A 23,852-nucleotide genomic window follows, 5' to 3' on the forward strand; every position below is an offset into this window, starting at 1 on the left:
TGACAGAAAATTTAACATGTGCCATTTTGTTGATTCCACCTGTAAAATTCACCCTTTACCTTGTCCCCCAACTGCACCCTGCCCCGCTCCACACACACACCATTTCCCAGACTGAAAGCTTCTGGAAAATAAAGACTGGGACTCATTCAGTGTTGTATCCAAATCTAATGAGAAGTGATAGGAGGATTTCAATTAATACTTATTGAACGAACAAATGAAACTCAATATTCTTGAGGCAAGATACTTCTGTGCATTTACATATCATTAAACAGTACTGAAGAAGTTAAGCAATCAGTCCATTTGTTAACTGAGTAGGTTCATTTGCAGTTTCAAAGTCAGAATTAACAAACCCTGCAGTCAAACCCATGATGTGATCTTGTTAGAATGCTTCTGTATATGAAGATGTCTTTTGGGGGATCTGCCCAACTCATATGATATCCCCTTCTCTGTTAGTTGCAATCCAGGTAGTCACCAGATGGCCCTATTCTTCAGGAAGGAGGCCTGACCAGCAATGCTTGCACCACACACTGTGCTTCTGGCCCTCATACATGTCCTTTTCTGCCTCCCTCTCATGCCCCAAGTGTAGTCTGCCACTTCTTCATCTGTTAAGTATTTCTAATCCTGCCTCTCACAAACTGTTCTGATTATTTTTCTCATTTAATGTATTGTGTAGTATTAATGCTGTTGCCGATTTGTGCCTCTTTCCTTACTGGACTTTTTAGTTCTTTAGGGAAAGAGCTATGGCTCTGCTCCTTGAACCTTGTCTTCCAGTCACAATGGTCTGGCATGTCCTCCTCTGCTCCAAGCACTTCCCTGCCTTGGGACCTCCTTAGAATGCAGAGGGTGTCCTCTGCAAAGAATGCTCACCTTCTATCTCCTCACCAGGAAAACTCTTCTCTTACTAGGCATCATTTCTATCATTGCAGGCTCTTTTCCTTAAAAATACACATTCTACTTTGTATTATATTTGTGGATTTTATTGTTTCATATCTGGTTCTTCTAGCAAACAATAAGCTTTGAAAGGACAAGGATCATATTTGTCTTGTTCAACATTGTATGTCCAGCACCTAGCACAGAGCTGGCATACAGAAAAAGTTCAATAAATGTTCACTGAATGAATTCATCCTTGAATCTCAAATGTATAAAATGCATTCTTTGGGTCAAGCATTGTGACAGAAAATTTAATATGTGCCATTTTATTGGCACAAATGAGTCCCATTAATATCTGAAAAGTAAATTATTCAAGGATAATAAAAGAAAAAAAACTATTCCTCGAGTCAACCAAATTCGGCCACATTATTACTTCTACCCATTTAACCAAAAACTATTAACATATTTATTTAGCATGTATTATTTCGTGCAAAGTACAATGGCAGACACGATAGGGTCAGGGAGATAAAAGACATAAATGTAAAAAGGTGAGATATACAGCTGGAATATCAAACATATTTAATTCTGAATGCCAACTCCAAAAATGTTAAGACTCTTTCTGAAATAATGTGTTGAAAAGTTCTCTGAGGCTGTAGATATGATCTGCAGGAAATATTAGCATTTATAATTATTAGTTTCTGTCATGAGCATGGAAGGGAGACAAATGGCTGCACGCATGTTATATTTTCTGTGTCTATTATAGAAGGGCTGACATAAATGAACTTTTAAAAATAAAAATGTGTTTGGAGTGTTCCCTACTAGTTTCTAGTTGTGTGTCTTTGGGAAAAAATTATCTAATCTAGATGTCAGTTCCTTCATCTACAAAACAGTGATAACATTAACATCTCCATGGGGCTGCTGTAAGCACTAAAAATAAAAAATATGGAAATGTTTTACTAAATGTAAAACAGTCCACAAACGTCATTAAGCTAAATAGATGCACAGAAAAATAACACCAACGAGTAAATAAACACCAAACAAATCTCTAGGCAGCAAACATTTTAGGAGTTCAGAAGATGGAGAGGTAGTTTCCTAGGCCAATTTATTGCTTCAGAGAGTAGAAGCAACACACTAGTGAAATGTAGGGATGGAGATATATACTTAATGCTGTATTTTAAATTTGGCCTTCTTTGATACTATTTCTAGAAATGTTAGGCCCTGCAGCTATTTCATTAATTATTTTTCTAATTAAGTTTGTGATGACTGTGACTGTCAACATAATATTGAAAATATAAACTCCATAAAGTATGACCTGATTCTATCCATTTAATCTTTCCTAAAGCTATTACAAATGATTTATTGATAGGTTCTAAATGGAAGTAAAAAATGGAATATGCTTCAATCCAATAAGAATGAGATAATATGTATGACAAACCATATAAATATTAATAATAGCAATATATTTTTATTACATCACATACGTATTTTAAATAGGTAACTTGTACACATTAAGGAACATAATAAATGTTTTTAGAATATGATAGAAGAGGCAATGGAAAACATACTTTTCTATTTAGGGCAATGACTATATTTTGGGAATACTGGGCTTGGAAAATAGACATATTTTATACTTCATTTTTCTTATGCATTTACATAATTGCCAAATTTCATATCTATCCTAATATTACATTATTCCCTGCATAGACCTGTGCTACTGGTCAACAATTCTGTTTGAATAGTTTCAAACAGAAAGGAACTATAATGCTAATATAAAAGTACCAAATTCATTATGTTTTAACTTCAGTTCTGAAAATGTGTATAATCTATAGTTAGTGAAAGAAACAAAATTCTAGATTAAGGAATACATTTTTCTAGACAAGCTCTTGGATAATGCTACTCAAAGGGCCTGTCTGCTATATGAAGAATACCCTGAGCCAATTTGAAAATCAAAACATACTGCTTCCTTCATTGACAATTTCTTGCTCCATAAAAACAATTTCAGCAAACTGAATAATGTACCTGGGGTCATAATTAATCTACATTTGGTACAACTGCTTTATCTTTTTGTGGACCAAAAGCAAAGGGTTCATGTAATGGCAGCTAGTCCGTGGATCCCATCTGAGCTGCACTGGTCTACAGAAAACTCGGAATGGATTGATTCTCTTCAGAGTGACCTACCGAATAACTAGTCTTATTTGTCAAAGAATTATTTTAGAGCTGCCTTGCACAGCATTGTTTTGAGAGAGAAAAGAGGCCAATTTTTAAGCGTATGATATAGCAGGCTGTATTATTGTTCAAGTTCTTCATCTTTCTATAGTTTCCACATTCTTTGCCATTTGACTTTGTCGTACTCCCTCTAATGTCAACCAATTTATTTTCCTGCACCATTGACACTGAGGCTGGGAATGTGAATTGACTGAGACAACAGAATGCAGGCAGAAAGAAGTGTTGGGTACTAATTGTGCTCCTAAGCCTTAGGAGTCATCCATTGTTTCTGCTTGACCCTCTTATGCTTCTGCTGCTGCCATGAGAAGCACATGTATTGGGTAGCCTGTTATGCCAAAGATAAAAAACACATAGAGCAGATCTATATCCAACCTGACTCTGGGAGCCAGCACCATCCAATCCTAGTGTAGGTCTGTCAAACTCGACTTGATCTCAAACACAAGAGAGAAAAAATGATTTCTGTTTTAAGCCACTGAGTTTTGGGATGGTCGTTATACAGCTTATTATGCTAACAGCTAGCCAGTTCACATTAGAACAGCACCTTCCAAAGCTTGGGTGGAAGAGGGCTGCTGAGATGGATAGCAGTGGTGGGGGAATACTAATACCTTAAGTACAGGCATAGAGGAAGGAGTATTAATGGCCAAGTTTATGAGTAGCACATTCAGGCAGGTGTTAAAAACCCATCAATTTCACAAGTGCTAAGAATCCCATCAGGACTCTAATACAAGGAAACAACCATTCTTCCTTATTTTCTACCCCAGTTAATGTAGCAAAGGACAAAAAGAGAACATAAGCACAAAGACCAGTACTTCGTTAATGAAAGAAGAATGTTTCAAACTGGAATATAACAGAGATTTTAATCATTTACAAAAGAGTAGGGATTTTAACCTAATAATAGAATGCTAGCAGGTTGAAATATATTGGGGTCTACTCTTCAGTTTGTTTTCTTAAAATAGTTATGCTAAAGTAAAAGTAGAGTTTGTATTTCACACTGTGGACTCAATTGATCTACAATCCTTCGTGTTCTTCCTTCAAGTTCTAACATAATGGACTCCACTGGGATGCTGCTCAAGATTAATAGTTGGACTCAACAGCCTTAAAGAGTCAATTGCATTAATTTACGTAGACTCTGTGCATAGACTGGACAAATAGGACTTCTTATAGGATAATGCTTTTGTAATTATTGTTTGGAAGTATGACATTACAGTAACATAAAACCTGCAGCACAAATAAAGAATAGATTTTACCCCTCCAAATTCCTAAGGTCAATTTCCAAAATACCTGACTGCAACCACATTAGGGGAAAGGAAAAAAAACTGACCTTATGATTTACAAAAATAAAAGTGATACAGTATTTTGTCTCAGTTTGTTTTTACTATGTTAAGCCAAAATTTAGTATATATATTTGAACACTAACAAATATTTAGAAAATATTATATATGTATATCTCAATATATATACATACACTATAAACATACTGTGTGTGTGTACATATATATGTGTATACACATACAAAATTCAGTGTGTGTGTACATAGATATATATGTATATGCATACACGTAGATACACACACTCTAAGTTTATAGGCTATTTTTGTTGGTAAAGTTTCCTGAACACTATATGGGTAATAACTATAAAAAATATAAAATTTGTGTTCTTTTCCTGAAAGGTTTATTGGTTTGTACTTCCAGATAGTGAAAAATGAAAACTATGGAACAATGATTGCCCAAGGAACAAAACATATACACAAACCTTTGATTTAGTAACCATAGCCAATCTCTGTGGTAGCTCACTTAATAAAGTGGTTACAGTCATTTTGGGGGGCTCCCCAGGGTGAAATGTTCTACTTTTTATAGCTTTGTATATAATTAAAAATCTGCTGCAACTATGACCTTGAGTATTTCCTCAAAAAACATATAATTAAATAACCAGAATCTCTAGTAAATAACAGCTGCAAGGTAAGCAACAGAAAATGCCATCTGAGTAGTATTTTATTTACATCTTTCTGAACTACAAACTTCTTTGCTCTAATGCTTTTCGAATAGAATGTCATCCATCCTGGCTTTACAGGGAGCTCTTGATATCACAAGCTTCAATGGCCCTTTCGCAATTAAGGTGAGGTATCTGCCATTTCACTCAATCCACCAAAGACAGGTTTATATAATCATTCCTGAAATGTTCCTTCCTACTGGGTAAGATTTAAGAAGTGTTGATTTTGAGTAGAAGAGAAAAAAAGATGTTTATTCTTTATATCCCTAGTTCTGGCTTTAGTATATAAAACCAAGCTATCGATCCATTCTTAGTAAATTGTACAATTTTTCATACTGTCCAGTGTTACTATCATGTAAACACAATCTATTGTTAAGAAATGTCACATAACTTTTTCATGAAACACATTATGTAGCCATAGAATAAAGATTAAGTAAACATGATCTGGAAATTTGCTCAGCATTTTTCTTCCAACGATGAACTATTATAGCTACCAACTATCAGATGGAATTTTACAGGTTGGCAAGAAGCCGATCACAGCTTATGCATTTACTGAAGAACTTCTAGGACCAATTTCTCTGTTATCACTAAAAGTCTACTTCAGAGCAAAATGACCACAACATGTACTTCTATCATTCATTAGCCATATTTTAATATGCAAACATTGCTAATGTAAGAAAAAAAAGTAGACAAACTTGAGACATACTGACTTGCATTAATATGACGCCAAGCATTTCCCCAACAGTTTTTCTTTAGGCAACCTCTTACAAACTTAAACATATGCCATACATGTAACATTATCTAAAGCTCTCAGGAAAAAATGTCACATGACTGAAGAGGTGCTTTCCTTTGGGAACCTGGTAAATGAAAAGGTCTCATAAAATGTTTAACTTGGCATTGAGTATCAAAAAGAAGTTTTCATCTTGGGCTATAAATTAGGATAAAATAGGTAAATCAAAAGGATTAATATCTCCAAGTATAAGCTTTAAGGATACATTTGAATATGAAGGTACCATGCAAAAAAAAAAAAAAAAAAAGAAAGAGCAGTTTTATTTGTCAGTAATCATGCTGCTGTAGACATTCCACATGTAAAAGAAATGGTCAGAGCACATGAATTTTCTTCAAGGAACCACAGTGAGTTGACTGAATTGCATACAAATAACTGACACTTAAGCTGGTGTACCTCTAATGTTTTCTAATACAATCACACAACACACAATGTTTCCCTCAATGACAAACTGCATGTAAGACAGTAGTCCCATAAGATCATAACATTGTATTTTTACTGTACTTAGGTTTAGATACACAATACCATTGTGTTCCAGTTCCCTACAGTATTCAATACAGTAACATGCTGCACAGGTTTGAAGCCTAGAAGCCATAGGCTATACCATATAGCGTTGTAGGTTATGTAGGTTTGGGTAAATCCATTCTATGATGTTCACACAATGATGAAATCACCTAAAGATGCATTTCTGGAAAGTATCCCTGTCATTAAGTGGTGCATGACTGTACTGTCAAAGCAATGAGATGGATACATAGGTCTCTGTCAAAAATGTGCATACAAATGACCTATTTGCACATGTAAGTGTCAAATCTGTATAATCTCTATTGAAGAACAGCTCTCAAGAAGTTGTGGGCAGAATATGAAGCATGTCCTACCAACTAATAATGCTCAATTTAACTGAATATCATAAGTGATTGATACTTTAGAATAACACCCAAGTCAATGCTATGTATATTTTTCAGGAGTCAACAGGATATCAACATTGAGATCATTCTTTCAAATGTAAAGAAACTTTTGTGTAGAACTACAAGTGTCAAAGTGGGGACTCAAATCTTGGCACATCCAAAGCCCATGTCCTTAGGACTTATGCCAAACTGTCAGTCTGATACATTTTATTACATACTGTAATTACCAACTATATAAAAGTTTGAGATCTACTGACCGGCACTTTTAAAGCTGAATCAGCCAATTTAAAGCAACAGTTGAGAACACTGTTACAGAACATGTAGAATTAATGAAAGCTACACACCAAAATGGAACCTTGACACAGGCACCCAAATTTTGACCAGATGGTATGGGGTTCAATTGTGTCTAGCTTTCCGTCAAATCTACATGAATTGTTTGAGATTCTAGAAAAAATTACTTGAGAAAAACAAACACAACACAATCGATACAATGGATAAAATATAAAACATTCCTGTTTCTCCCCAGAAGCTGACATTGAGACAAGGATGTAGATGCAGGCAGTCTTTATTTGAGAGGTCATCCCAGGAAGTATAGGTGAGAAAGTGGATAGACTGAGACCAGGATAAGACCCCAGAGTTTCCCCTAAGGGTATGAAAGCCTCAGCATTTCCTAGCTGAGGTGGCCTGAGCAAACCTCCCAAGGGCTGAGAAACTAAGACCCAAGGGCACTGGAAAGGGGAAGGTGTCAGCATTTGTAGGAACACAAACGTGAGCACAGGGAGATGAGGCAGGGCAGCAACACTGTCTGCTTCAAAAGAAGCAGCATCACAGAATCACAGTGCTGTTTGCTCACTCGTCTGCTTTTCTAAAGAAGTGATGAGCTTCCAGCCTCTAGGAAGCAGAGGTAACGTCTTTCTAAATCTGCTGTCCTTATTGTGACCTTTTCTCTTGGACTCACCCACATATCTGTTAGGCACCACATGGGCTCTCAGGTGGCCTTTGCATGTCTGCACCCTGTACTGGCACAGGAAGGGTGAAAGCTGGGGTAGGTAGGGCTGTGTTCCTGCTGCTCCTGCCATTGCTGCTGTTGCTCCCAACTCTGCAGCCATGGCTGTAACACTATCTTCTCCTGACCTCCACTTGATGAATACTGTATTAGGAGAGGCTAGTCTCTGCCCATGAAAGTGCCTATATGTCTGCTTTCCCTTCATGCTTCTCAGACTACGCTTTCCTTGCCTTCCTATTTTGATCCTAATCCATGCCATCTGGAAAGGAAACCTGATCCTTGGCCATTCACTCAAAGCAATAGGGAATTAACTGTCTTCTAATAGTTTCAGAAGTGAGGTTTCTGTGCCTTAAGATCTATTGGTGACTGGAAGAAAATACGGGACATTTAATTTGTATATATATTAACTAACCCATTTATAATTTCCATCCATTTTATATCTTATGTTATACAATATGACATATAGTTTATAAATATATAAATATTGAGTGTGACCAAACATTTTTTTAAACCATGATGCACACCACTAAAAAAGCTTGAAGCACCAGATCTGAGATAATTCATCTGTTATTCCATGACCACAGATCAATGACCTCTGTCAAAATCCCATTTTAAAAAATTCCAGTTTTTAAAGGAACATTTGGATGCCTGCTATCATTTGTCTAGAGCAGTCCTCTAGGCTTGAAAACCTTATGGCCTCATGGTTACAATGTCTAGTCCAAATAACTCTGGGCATTCACTGTGAAATGTTTGATCTGCTTAACTCTCTAATTTGTTTTGGGGATTTGTTTTTTTTTTTTTTTTTTAAAAAAAGCCTTTGAGGGAAGTGTCCTGTGCACTGAGACTCTTTCATTGTTCCATCCAACAAATAAACTTACCCAACAGTGATTCCAAATAGTAACTTACAGGAAAGACCATACTTATAGTCTTGATGTCAAGTTCAACAGTTTTATTGCACACAAGGTAAGCCATATTAACCTAACTTAATATACTACACTTTTTCACTATTAATTGTGATGAACAGATTGTCTTTTCATTGTGCTGTGTCTGCTTAACAATTCTATAAGCACCTTATGAACAAAGACTTTGTCATCTACTTTCTTTAAGCTCCAAGAACACCTTGCAGACTGCTACGGTTAAAAATGACATTCAAGAATATGATACAATCATATCCAATGAAAGGATATATTTATTCAACTTCGAAAGTTACTCCCTGGTTTTGAAACAGATTTGGTGATCAAGATTGTTATGAACCATCTGCGGCATCCTGGAATGAATGCAAGGTTGAAGGGAGCTGTGACAGTTCTGACCTGGTCCTAGTCAATAAGGAGTTAAAAATTAATCTACATATATTCTTCAGCATTTATGAATTCCATTCTCTTGTCTTACTTTTCCAGGTGATTAATTATTGTTTTCACTCATACGAGGAAAAATGACATACTTTGGTAGAGTGCTTCTCTATTTACAAGACAAATTCAAATTATCCATTAAGTCCACAGCAAAATCCTATGGAAAAGAGATTATTGTCATCATCCTCATTTTTACATAAGAGGATAATGAGGCTCAGATAAATTAATGCTTTGTCCAAGGACATTCAGATAAAAAGTGACAAATCCAGGGCACGTAAGCTCTACTTTTGTGACTTCAAAGCCACAACAGGCTTTCTATGTCACTGATTTGTATCTTATCCAGTTCTTGTGTGTCTATGTGACTATTTTTCCAGAACTGCAGATATAGAATACTGTCCTTTTATAACAAAATAGAATAACATACATTGATTAAATTTTGATACTAGTTTTTTGCAGATGCCTGCATTTTTTGACTCTTTTTGGTCACGAGGGCAGATTGAATTGATATTTTCAAAGAACAAATCTCCTGACCTTCTTGGTAAGAAGTTATAGCTTACAGCCTATTAGATTAAAAAGCATAGGCCAGGCGTGGTGGCTCACGCCTGTAATCCCAGAACTTTGGGGGGCCGAGGCGGGCAGATCAAGAGGTCAGGAGATCGAGACCGTCCTGGCTAAGAAGGTGAAATCCCATCTCTACTAAAAATATAAAAAATTAGCTGGGCATTGTGGCGGGTGCCTGTAGTCCCAGCTACTCAGGAGGTTGAGGCAGGAGAATGGCGTGAACCCGGGAGGCAGAACTTGCAGTGAGCCGAGATCGAGCCACTGCACTCCAGCCTGGGCGACAGAGTGAGATTCCGTCAAAGAAAAAAAAAAGCATAGCATGGATTCCTTTTTCTTAGGAAGGCAACTTGTATTTAGGATAATCCTAATTGTTTTAGATTTAAAAATCCAATATCATAAAGGGGTGATCTTACCTAACACTATAACAGAGAAGGTACAGACCTGAGGCTAACTGCTAGATAAATTTGCTATATACATCCCTATGAATACAAATTATGCCTCTTAGTTGAATTTGTCCTCTTTTCTGTTTTTGTTTTTGCTTTTTTTTTTTCTCTAGGGATTGGCTTGTTGCATATTGAGGAGTTGATAATCCTGTTTGCTTTACATTTTCTATAAAGAAATGGTCTCAGAGCCCAATTTTAATATCAGAAACCTCAACTACAGTGGGGCTTCATTTTTTGATGTCAGTCTAACGCCAGTATATTTCATTTGTGTAAATAGTAATTTACAAGTTATCCTTGGAACACTGGGTTTCTTGTCTCTTAGCCACAGGCAGGAAGGAGCCACCACAACCCTACATTCTAGATAAAAAACACTGCAGTAAGAACATGAAATAAAACCAAGTCTTTGTTCACAGTTAATAGCGTTTTAAGTTGTTTTGAAGTAAAAAAAAAAAAAAAATGCAGAAAAATAAAAGACAAAAACAGTTTTTTTAGAGTTGCCTGAGAGATTTCAGTTCTATTTCATTTAAGGCTTGTAAAGAAAAAAAAAAAATCAATGATACTATCTTCTCTTCAGAATCATAAATTGGTTCCCTGATTTTGAAAGCTAGAGTACGTGGTTACTCTGATTAGTTCCTGTCCTCTGGAGGCCTCCAACGACTTCTGTGAATAAGTAGCACTGAAATGTTTTGCCAATACATAAGTAAACAAGAGCATATCAGCAGTTAAGCACATTTTATGAGCTGAGTGAGATGGAATATTCATAAGTGTAATGGAACAGAGGATGGGCACGGGAGTGCCACATCTTTCAGAATAGAGAGACAACCTGCAGAGACATTAATGTTCCCAAACCATTTAAAAAATAAAATACAATATGCTATGGACTAGATACCATTGGGATGGCCTAAGAAGGAATTCTCCTTCTATACAGGCTGCTAAATTTAATTTTTCTGAGAAAAATAGGTGAGTTGATCCAAATTTGTTGTTTCAAAAAGTGAAGCTTTTGTTGATTAGGCTTTGGTTTTCATTTTCATGGTTGGAATACAATGGAATTCTATAGACAGATGGGCTTTAGCCATGCTAATTACTATGGTAATCAATTAACTCAGCTGCTGTTTAGACTAGAGAAAGCTACATAAACAACAATCTGAAATTTTGTCTTTTATAAGACAGCTGTCGAAACATTACCTATCATGTACATAATTCATAAAATATCTAAATGACCATGTTGTTATGGTATACTTTTAAAAATTTCTTTGGAATCTCTCAATATACTCTGTCCTATTTGGAAGGTAATAAATTTCATTCTATAAAGACTGGCCCAAAATGTCACCATAAATGAAGTGATGTGCCACATAAATACCTTTTGAGGTATCTTGGCCAGTGGCTAGATCTTTCCTGCTTGGGTGGGCTGCATGCTATTACTCTGTACACTAAAGTTAAGAGTCTCCTGTCACAGAGGTGAGTGTATGTGGATAACATGGAAAGTGGTCATTTTGAGAATTTTTACTGTATGATAAGTAAGTGTGTAGTACCATCAACAAATTCATAAAGTTAAACTATGATATCCACTAATTACGGGCCAAACATCCTTAAATCATAAATCTGACATCCAAAAAGCTCGAAAATCTAAAACCTTTTGAGTGCCAACATGATGACCCAAGTGGAAAATTCCACACCTGACCTCATGAGAGGGGTCTTAGTCAAAATGTAAGTTAAAACTTTGTTTCATGCACAAATTATCGTATAAAATTACCTTTAGGCTAAGTGAATAAGGTGCATTTGTAACATACATACATTTCGTGTTTATACTTAGGTCTCATTTTAAAGACACCTCATTGTGCATAAGCAAATATTCCAAAACTTCAAAAAACTATGAAATTTCAAACATTTCTAGTCTCAAGCACTTCAGATAAGGGAAACTCAACCTGTACATACATTCACATTAAACCACCCATAAATAATTTTGGAGATCCCTGATGCAGACAGCATCCACCTAGTTTCCAATAAAATATCTTAACAGGCTGGAGAATAATGAAGACCAGGTTGAAGGGCAATGAAATGCCAAAGTCTTGAAGAAATCTTCACGAACTCTAAAGCAGATGAAGGTGAATTGAGGAGAAGGCCATTCAGATTTCAATTCAGGGCACTGCACAGGCTTATCCTCATGAAATAAAGACTACCTCTTCACTGCCAGAAAGAAACATAGCATTCATTATTTCTTGTCAGTGTGAAGAAATGTTAGGATGGGACAATCACTTTTTGAGAAGCCCAGACTACTATTCCTTCCCTATACCAATCCTACCATTTTAATGCATCCATTTGGTTATAGATCTACCAGGAAAAAATATGAACAGAAAAATGTACATTCATGTGAAGAGAAAGAGGTCAAGCAAGTGGTATGATACATCAAGGAAAGGATAGCTCCTTGGAACCCAGACAGGTACACTATATCATGGTTAAATTTACCAAATCATTCTTCCAGGCCCACTTCAGTGACACTTCCTCCAGTGAGCATTCTGGATAGTCTCATTCACTCCCTGCACCCCACTTTATTCCAAACAAATAACGTCTACTTCCTCCTCTAAGCAACCACAACATTTTATTTACACATTTCTCATAACTCATTAATTTATATTATACCTTATATGAAAATTAAGTCAAGATGGATTAAAGCCTTAAATATAAAACCCAAAACTATCAAAATCCTAGAAGAAAATCTAGGCAATGCCATTTAGGACATAGGCATGGACAAAGATTTTATGATGAAATCTCCAAAAGCAATTGCAACAAAAGCAAAAATTGGCAAACGGGATCTAGTTAAGATAAAGAGCTTTTGCACAGCAAAATAAACTATCAACAGAGTGAACAGAAAACCTACAGAATGGGAGAAAATTTTTACAGTCTAAATACCTGACAAAGGTCTAATATCCAGGATCTAAAAGGAACTTAAACACTTTTACAAGAAAAAAACAAATAACCCCATTAAAAAGTAGGCAAAGGACACGAACAGACACTTCTCAAAAGAAGATATACATGTGACCAAAAAACATATTTATAAAAGCTCAACCATCACTGATCATTAAAGAAATGCAACACAAAACCAAAATGAGATACAATCTAACACCAGTCAGAATGGAGATTTTTTAAAAGTCAGGGAAACGATAGATGCTGGTGAGGTTGTTGAGAAATAGGAATGCTTTTACACCGTTGGTGGGAATTTAAATTAGTTCACACATTGTGGAAGGCAGTGTGGCGATTCCTCAAGGATCCAGAACCAGAAATACCATTTGACCCAGCAATCTCATTACTGAGTATATGCCCCAAGAAATATAAATCATTCTATTATAAAGATACATGCATACGTATGTTCACTGCAGTACTATTCGCAATAGCAAAGACATGGAGTCAACCCAAATGCCCAACAATCATAGACAGGATAAAAGAAATGTGGTACATATACATCATGAAATACTATGCAGCCATAAAAAAGAATGAGATCATGTCCTTTGCAGGGACATGGATGAAGATGGAAGCCATTATCCTCTGCACACTGATACAGGAACAGAAAGCAAAACACCTCATGTTCTCAATTATAAGTGGGAGATGAACAATGAGAACACATGGACACAGGGAGGGAAACAGCACTCACTAGGATCTGTCAGGGAAGGCACGGGCAAGGGAGAGTATGAGGAAAAATAGTTAATGCATGCTGGGCTTAAAACCTAGGTAATGTGTTGACAGGTGTGGCAAACCCCCATGGCACATGTTTACCCATGTAACAAACCTGCACATCCTGCACATGTACCCTGTAACTTAAAATAAATTAAAAAGAAATAAACATAGATATATACAACAACAATAAAAATAATGAATAAATAAATAAATCAATATCTGAAGAAATACGTGTCATTCATTCATGACTGTTCTGGCACAATTTATTGTATTACTGTAAAGCAAATAAAACAATTATGAAAAAATTAGTTATTTAACCTAAGGGTACAGATTCTCTATCTTTTCTAAATTGCGCTGAAAATCTCAAGTTATGATTTAACTCTCTTAATAAGTCTTGATTACACATATTTAACCTAAGGGTACAAAATTCTCTATCTTTTCTAAATTGTGCTGAAAATCTCAAGTTATGATTTAACTCTCTTAATAAGTCTCGATTACACATTAAAGGTAATACCAGGTACATACTTAAAGGAAGAAATCCCAATGTAGCAAGCAAATGTATGTATTTAGCATGGTTTAATTATTGTATATGTTACATAGTGACATTTATGTATAGGTTTTCTATTTTTTTTTCACTAAAAAGACAATTATTTTGCTTAGTATAGCAAGAGATAGTAGTTTCAATATCAACTGACTATCATAACTGAAACCATCAGTTATCTGGATTTCTTTTTTGTTTTTTCTTTTTTGTTGCATTAAGTTTTTAGAAACAGGCAAATTACAAAAGGTATTGTGGATTTATTCTAAACAATAACTTTGGGGTTATTTAGTTGGTTAGTATGAAATCAGTACCATCTCTTCTGTTTTCTGGGCATTTAGGCCACACAATCAGAATTGATTTCTGAGTGATAGCCTGGAGACTCTGCAGTAATCTCACTTATCAAAAAAGATTTAATTATGTTCTTATATTATACTTACTAAGGGATAAAAGTAAGGGAATATACTTCACAAAGAATTCCTCAAGAAAAGTTTTGATAACCTCGGTTACTTAGATTTACACACCTCAATAATTCAGATAACCCGTTTCTCAACAGACTATATGCTAGGGATTTATGGTATAACAACAGTTTATGTTTAGGTGTGTGCGTGTGTGTGTGTATGTGTACGTGTATATAGATATATTATATTTTTATATATATACACATATTTCCAATATCTCCAAGTTCATTATACAGTCAGAAGACATTTTCATTTAAAGTTTTGAGTTGGGAGAATTATACACACAGTATTTGAATCACAAATCATGCTGGGTAAAATGAAAGAATCAAATAATGTCTACACAGAAGTACTAAACACAGGGGACTGTGTTTATCTTTACAGATTCCAGGCTGTTTTGCAACAGATTTAAGGGCTGGATGGGTGGCTGGACTATGGAATCCAAAGGATCCCTGCCAACCCTGACATCCTGTGACCTATGGAATGATGACAGCTCATTGGCCAGACCTTGAGGCTTTTTGTTTTCCAGTGTCTGTTCTCAGTAAAAGGTAAAATGCTGAAAAACACATAAATGTAAAATGCCACCCAAAGTAAAAACTTACAGTGAGATAATAAAACATATCACATAGAATTTAAGTATGTTCAGTATGAAGGCAATTGTATAGAAAAAAATGTGTTAGTTTCTTTTCATGTGAACTCACAATTTTTGCTTTATGAAAAACAAAAGGAAGCTTATCCGACAAAAATAATTTCATCTGCTATTAAAAAAACAAAAGTCCCAGTATAATCCCTCTCACTATGGTTTTAAGAACAAATTGTACAAAGCTATTTGGGGAAACAAAGATAAAGGAACAGTGAATTTAAGTCTTACTGGTTTCTCAATCTGTTCTTTAGCAGAGTAGTTTGCATGTGACATCTCACATGACAATTGTTTCCAAACTCAGGAGAAACCACTAGTAATCTCTGATAAACTTGTCAGGGTACAAAGAACCATAACATAATATTATTGAGTCAAAGGGTCATTCATCTGTAAAAATGGTGAAAATCACAATGCTAGATTTTTTCTTAAAATTAAAAAAAAATCCTCATGTCATGAAACACTGTCTTTCCAGTTGAAAGCTCTAAGTCAGGTCATCTTCCTTCTCAGCCTTTGTGTCTCCACTCTGGCCCACCCTGCAAGGCTGACTCCTTGTCATCTTTCTAAACCCAGCTCTTTCGGGATGTCTTCTCTGCCCAACATCCCTCACCAGCTTCTTCATCTCTTCTCCAGATATTATTAATTTCTCCTGAGGTATCATGGTTCCTACTGTGCTATTTTTTTACCCCTCCATTTGTGTGTGTGCATGTGCCCTAAGTTAGACTGTGAGCTCCTTTAAGAATACAGCCTATATTTAACATTATTCATTTCTGTTTCCCTAGAACTTAGCACATGCTTCACATACACTGGGTGTTCAGTCAACGTTTCTAATATAAGCAAATATGAGTGTGGAAACATTATGATAATTAGAGCAGTGAGTGAGACATAGTCTTCCATCGGAGACAAACACATGAGAAAATAATTCTTTAGGCTGATGTGAACTTCCTTCTCTCCATAATGGTATAATGGTGTAATGGTGCAGGCCTTCTAATAACACTTTAAAGAAGTGGGGGACTAGGCAGAGGATATTGACTATCTTGGTTCATAAGTAGATACACCTGAGAGGACCAAGCCACGGAAACATGAGTTCTGTACATGCAATACACTTTTTCTTGAGATGGAGTCTCGCTCTGTCACCCAGGCTGGATGCCAGTGGCGCAATCTCAGCTCACTGCAATCTCCACCTCCCAGGTTCATGCCATTCTCCTGCCTCAGCCTCCAGAGTAGCTGGGACTACAGGCGCCCGCCACCAAGCCCGGCTAATTTTTTGTATTTTTAGGAGAGACAGGGTTTCACCGTGTTAGCCAGGATGGTCTCGATCTCTTGACCTCGTGATCCACCTGCCTCGGCCTCCCAAAGTGCTGGGATTACACACAGAAGCTACTGCGCCTGGCCATAAAACACTTTATTAAACATAGAGCAAAATAACTAGCATGTAAGGATTTCTACCCAATCATCATTTGCCTTGAAGGACTTTTCACCCTTACCATGACAGCCTCCTCTGTGTGTGTGTGTGTGTGTGTGTGTGTGTGTGTGTGTAAGTTGGGGTGGGGGAGAGTAGGGGAAGGTGGCTGTGCCCAAGTGTCAGAGAGAGGCATATTGGCCTCTAGGGTGGTATCCTGAATGCCTTTTCCTACAGAACCGATGTCAAGTGGGTCGCCTCAAAGGTTCATCTCATTCATTCACTCCCTTCAAGGCAATGGCCCATCTACCCGATATCCCATTTTAGAGATGCTCTGTGTTGTCCACACACTCCATTTCTTTTACACTCCCCACCTCCAAGGGGTATGCATGCACATTGTGTCCATTTTACTCAAGAAACATGTTTCTTCTCTACTGCTTTGGCTTCGGTCCTCCTGACATTTCCACGCTCTAGCAACAGCGCCCTCTTTGAACCACCGGAAAAGCCAGCTACCTGGCCCTCCTGCCACGTTATGTCCTCCATGTGTTGCAAGAAGCCTCTTCCTTAAGTGAATTAAAAAAAAAAAAATCACAAATACCTGCTTCAAATCTTTTTCCTCTCCTTTCATTCCTTACTTCTTCTTTCTTTCTTTTTTGGAGGGGGAATTATTGCTAATTGATAATATTTAATATTTAAACTCCTTAGATTCACATATGACTTCATACATTGGCTCCAACTAATTTTTTTCCAGCTTCATATCCTGGTACTCAAAGTCATGTACATTTTTTTATTGCATAAAATGTCATGTCTCATCTTTCTCTAGAAATAACAGTCCTTGCCATAAATTCTTGCTTTTGTAACATAAAACGGCTTTCCTTTGGAGTGAGACCACTTTTCACCTGAAAGATGCTCATCCTTCAACATCCAGCTTGTCTCCTCCTTAGGAAAACATCCTCTGTTCTGTTGGTGATACTGAAGGCAGTAAGCATCCTGAAAATGTCTTTGTAAAAGGTTTTGCCTTTAGTATTGTGATTACCCATTCACCTGTCTATCCCTTTCCAGAAATGTGAGCTCCTCAAGGGCAGGCTCCAAGTCTGACTTTCCTACTGTGCACATACAATGGTACTTGCCACGCAAGAAACAAATCCTTACTGTTTGGGGAAAAAACAAAAGTACAAAGAATACAACTCTAATATGAACAAAACGAATGATAATATGCTGTTTAAAAAGTGTTGAAAAACCAGGCACGGGGGCTCACACCTTGGGAGGCCGAAGTGTGGTGGATTGCTCGAGCCCAGGAGTTGGAGGCCAGCCTGGGCAACATAGTGAGATCCCGTCTCTATTAAAAAACAAACGAACAAAAAAACACAGCCCTGGCAACATAGTGAGACCCCGTCTCTATTAAAAAAAAAAAAAATACAACAATTAGCTGGGCACGGTAGATTGTGCCTGTAGTTCCAGCTTTTCAGGAGGCTGAGAGAGGAGGACTGCTCGAGCCCACGAGGTCGAGGCTACAGGCAGCTGTGATCATGCCACTCACTGTACGCCAGCCTGGGTGACAGGATAAGACCCTGTCTCAAAAACAAAAAAAAAAGAAAAAAAAAAGTGTTGAAGTTATTTCTTTCATATCATGTGTTAAATAGGCTTCGAAGGGCTGGCCTTGAAACCTGACAGCTTTGAGCCATTGTGTTTCCATGGGAGTAGGCATTCTAGGTTCCAAACAGCGCACTTACAAATGGACTTTGGAACACAACGTGCTACCTCAAGGCTCCACCTGGCCACACGGCAGGCACTGAGGCTGGGAGGCAGCCCCCAGACAGATGAGTGTCCCCGCCTCTCTGAGAGGTGAATGAGCCCGAGGGGTCCGGACCTACCAAGTCCTGAGGAGCAGCGGCGCCAACGACGCAGGCCCACCCCAGCGCGCCAGTGAGCCGCCCATGCCCTCTGCCCGCCTGGCCTGCCCGGGCCCTCGCCATGCTGATCACTGTGTACTGCGTGCGGAGGGACCTCTCCGAGGCCACCTTCTCCCTCCAGGTCAGCCCCGACTTTGAGCTCCGAAACTTCAAGGTCCTCTGCGAGGCGGAGTCCAGAGTCCCCGCCGAAGAGATCCAGATCATCCACATGGAGCGACTCCTCATCGAGGACCACTGTTCCCTGGGCTCCTACGGCCTCAAAGATGGCGATGTCGTGGTTTTACTGCAGAAGGATAATGTGGGACCCCGGGCTCCAGGGCGTGCCCCGAACCAGCCTCGTATAGACTTCAGCGGCATTGCGGTGCCCGGGACGTCCAGCTCCCGCCCGCAGCACCCAGGGCAGCAGCAGCAGCGCACACCCGCTGCCCCGCGGTCACACGGCCTGGCCTCCGGAGAGACAGTGGTCAGCCCGCAAGGTCTGGGCAGCCCCGGCCTGATCCGCAGCATGCTGCTCTCCAACCCGCACGATCTGTCGCTGCTCAAGGAACGCAACCCCCCCTTGGCGGAAGCCCTGCTCAGCGGAAGCCTTGAGACCTTTTCTCAGGTGCTGATGGCGCAGCAAAGGGAAAAGGCCTTGAGAGAGCAAGAGAGGCTTCGTCTCTACACGGCCGACCCCCTGGACCGGGAAGCTCAGGCCAAAATAGAAGAGGAAATTCGGCAGCAGAACATTGAAGAAAACATGAATATAGCGATAGAAGAGGCCCCCGAGAGTTTCGGACAAGTGACGATGCTCTACATTAACTGCAAAGTGAATGGGCATCCTTTGAAGGCTTTTGTTGACTCTGGCGCCCAGATGACCATTATGAGCCAGGCTTGTGCCGAGCGATGTAACATCATGAGGCTGGTGGACCGACGGTGGGCTGGGGTTGCTAAAGGAGTGGGCACACAGAGAATTATTGGCCGTGTTCATCTAGCTCAGATTCAAATTGAAGGTGATTTCTTACAGTGCTCTTTCTCCATACTTGAGGATCAACCCATGGATATGCTTCTAGGCCTAGATATGCTCCGGAGACATCAATGTTCCATCGATTTGAAGAAAAATGTGCTGGTCATCGGCACCACTGGCACGCAGACTTACTTTCTTCCTGAGGGAGAGTTGCCCTTATGCTCTAGGATGGTAAATGGGAAAGATGAGTCTTCGGACAAGGAAATTACACATTCTGTCATGGATTCAGGACGAAAAGAGCATTAAAGCACGTTATAAATATGTCACCACCTTGAGGGAGGCTCAGGTCCCCGGAAATTATACAGTAAGAGCTCACTGGCAATGTAATCATTAAAAATCATCAGTAACAACTAAACCTGGCCTTGGGACTACGTTCTCAGATGGGTAACTACATCAATCCTGATTCCTTGGTCTTGGTCCCTCTTCCATTTCCCTTGTCCAGAAATCACTGAAAGACATCCTGGGAAGGCTCTGGAGGCTCCAGCTGATTTCCAGATAATCCATGAAAAAGAAAACCAGCTTCTTCCTTTAGAGACACTATCCTATCAGATTACAGGGCTTATTCAAATTATTGCTATTTTGCAGAATTCCCTGGAAAAATGCTATGGCTGCAGACCTTACAAGGCATCCACATAAAACTATTTCATATCGGCACTAACAATTCTTTATATTGAAATATGCTCATTTTCACAGGTTTTGTTTTCTTTGGGAAAGGTATTAGAAATGGTGGGTCAATTACACTGTGATGTTAACTAATACTTACACATGTCTGTTTGGGGCAGCATAAAGATCAATTTCCTCATATTTACACCTTCCCTTCTCCTGGATCCCCTGCAGTCACCCTGCAATCCACAGCTAAAGACTATTTTTGCCACATTTGAGAAAGTGGATTTATCTCCAAGGATGCTACATTAATTTTCTATTTCCCCTGCATTCAAAGAAACTCTCACTGTAAAACAAAGGCAATAAATTAGATTTTTTCTAAAAAAAAGAAATTATGGTACTTCTTGGGAGTCAAGTTGTACAGTAGCGGGAGTAAGAGGTAGGGACAGGCAGTGGTCCAGGTTCTCTAATACTCATTGCAACTAGATCATCTCTCTGTCTTTTTTAAAGTAAAAATCTGCTTTATACATTAAGCGGCTGCTACATCAATACTGTTTGAACAAATGTGTTCACTGTTAAAATAACATTTGAAAACTTTTGAATGAGAAGATCTCTAAGGCCTCATTCAGAATTATCCATTCCAACAATGCTAGTCTTTATTACAACTGACAGTGGAAAATGGAAGTCCCTAGACTTAATTACAACCCATGGCTAAAGTACCTGAGAGAAAAGTTTCAGCTTCCTGAGGCCATCAGATGCAGGGGAAATGTTTCAGGACAATAATTTATCAAGACTGGTATTACAACAGTGGATTCAAAATCAAGAAGTGTATGCTTTGATTACACTTAATTACTTAAACAAATTACTTCACCTACTTTACAACTGAGATTCCTCACCTATGAATTTTTTTTTTTTCCTGGGTGGGGGTCACTTTTCAAGCACTAAAACCTCATTATGATCTAGGATATCCTTTAAGTTATTCTATTTTCCCAACAAGATGTAAAGCCACACAAAACATTCCCAAAGGATACAGAAAAAAATAACTCTCCCTTATAATCCCCATATACTTCTTTTTGTTTTGCTTCTTGGTAATACTAATCACCCGTTCTAAAGAGAATCACCTCTTCCCTTCCAGCCAACATCAGTTCACCTCCTATTTTTCTTCTCTGTATGTGTTCCCATGCTTCCATTTCCCAATCTGGTCTACATTTGCACAAAGTTTTACACCCAGTAGAACTACTAAAAATGATCAAATGGACAGATTTCTTTCTTACTTTTGTTTGTAATTAAGCACTCAAGACAAGTGTAATTAACAAAGACATTCAGAGTAAAGTCAGGCATAAGCAAAATGCTTATGAATAAATGTAAATTGATCTGATAAATTCATGGATTCTCTTACAGACAAAAATATGCAAAATCCTCAGCATCTTCTTCTGAACTCAATTTTAAGGTTCATTTATGCAAAAAAGTCTTATTTGCATATATCACATGGGACTCCTCAGGGTGTCTGACCCATTAAAGTTAGCCACAGAATCTTTAAGATAAAAGACAGTTTACATGATACCAAATCTCACCATACCCACCCTACCTTCTTAGAAGAACACCCCTTCTGAGGTAGCTATAATGTTTTGAGACAAATCTCAGGTATAATTTTTTGCTTCTGATTTTGAGTTGAAATCTATTGTCCCATAACTTCCAATAAGTCGATCTTCACTCTTCCTTCTGCCAAGACCACATTTAATCTTTCTGGCATCAGATAAGCTTTTTAATATATGAAATGAGTATCAGCCCACATATTCATTTTTAGGCTTCAGTAGGTTTTCACCAGATTCTTTAACTGTTCCTCATAGGACACATTTGGATTCTCCTAAAAATTTCATGTTTCTTTGGCCATATTCCAAATCCTAAAAATATGATTTGAGTGAATGAATGAATGAATTAGGAACATCTATACTGAATTGAAAAGCAATGACCTCAAAGAAAAATCATTAAACAAAATGAATTAATTAAGCAATGCCCTTATTGATTAACTTTTAAAAATCACTGTCTTACAAATAGAAAAGTGTTTGAAACATTAGTTTCATTAAAGTCTTGATGTAATTCTGTGTATACTTAAAAAGGTCCTAATCAATTAAATTTTAAATGGATTAGTTTTGGTAAAAGGCTACATTGTTTGCTTGTCTTCTACGTAAATCAGGCACCATGCGAGGTACTTTGCATATTAGTGCCCTTAATCCTCAGGATAAACTTAAAAATAATCATAATTTCTTTTTTTTTGAGACGGAGTCTCGCTCTGTCACCCAGGCTGGAGTGCAGTGACCCAGGGTCTCTGCTCACTGCAAGCTCCGCCTCCCGGGTTCACGCCATTGTCCTGCCTCAGCCTCCAGAGTAGCTGGAACTACAGGTGCCTGCCACAACACTCAGCTAATTTTTTGTATTTTTAGTAGAGACAGGGTTTCACCATGTTAGCCAGGATGGTCTCGATCTCCTGATCTCGTGATCCGCCCACCTCGGCATCCCAAAGTGCTGGGATTACAGGTGTGAGCCACCACACCAGGCCAAAAATAATTATTTTTAAGCCCATTTTGCAGATGGAAAATTTGAAGCTCAGAATTATTAGAAACATTCAAATATTCAAAGCTCGGTGATTTTAAAATTTTTTTGACAACAAACTACATTTTACATTGTGACCCAGTTTTACACACTACACACACACACATAAACACATATATGTATATATGTTTATCTATATATCTGTATATCTCTATATTTCTATATAACTGAAACAAAAAGGATTCTTAATAGGATATGTTTTATCATTTCCTAGTCTTACTTCTTTTTAAAATTATTATGTATCCCACCAAGATATGCTGATACACAATTTACAAAACATGGACTGACTCACCAGATTGTCCTATTTAAAGCTTTTTGATTTCGAATGCCAAGTTCCTTTGCAACTTCTTTATCTGACATAGTTTAATGCTAGGTCAAAAGCTGCAAAATTCTTATAAAATTTCATTTTGTGGAAACTACCAAAATTATGCCAGTAGAAATGACAACAGAGTGGGCAGGACTCAGAATATACACAACAATTATTTATTGAATACACATAAAATAAGCTCCCAGATTTTTATACATATAGAAATGAGTAGGTAGTTTCAGACCTCAAGGTGATTATTGCCTTGTAGGGGTAGAAGACAGACTTGTAACCAACTAAGAATAAAAAGAATGGACATGAAATTAATAATATGTTGGTACAAAAGAATAAATTTTGTAATGGGGGTTATTTTTAAAATAAGAAGCAAGCCAGTAAATGCACTTTTAATGTGTCTAAAATGTTCATCACTGATGCTGCAACAAAAATCCTCCTCCTAAATTTCAGGTTACTAACACACAACTGATAAATATCTACTTTTGGAAATTTACTACCTGGAAATGGATGAACAAATCTTCATTTTCTGTTTTATTTTCCCTATTAAAAATGAGG

At 37.8% G+C, this 23,852-nt stretch overlaps 2 protein-coding genes across 3 annotated transcripts in view; one reads left to right on the forward strand and one right to left on the reverse strand.

Annotated features, from left to right (window-relative positions):
- Nucleotides 1–23,852, reverse strand: part of PDGFD (platelet derived growth factor D) — a 248,703-nt gene that overhangs the window by 107,786 nt on the left and 117,065 nt on the right. The gene's annotated exons all lie outside the window — the stretch shown is intronic.
- DDI1 (DNA damage inducible 1 homolog 1) lies at nt 16,970–22,308 on the forward strand. Its single transcript, XM_008020680.3, has one exon. It carries the CDS (start codon nt 18,818–18,820, stop codon nt 20,006–20,008), a length of 1,191 nt encoding a protein of 396 aa, XP_008018871.3. The 5' UTR covers nt 16,970–18,817; the 3' UTR covers nt 20,009–22,308.

This window comes from Chlorocebus sabaeus, chromosome 1 (assembly GCF_047675955.1).
Source record: "Chlorocebus sabaeus isolate Y175 chromosome 1, mChlSab1.0.hap1, whole genome shotgun sequence".
In the NCBI taxonomy this organism is placed as follows: domain Eukaryota; kingdom Metazoa; phylum Chordata; class Mammalia; order Primates; family Cercopithecidae; genus Chlorocebus; species Chlorocebus sabaeus.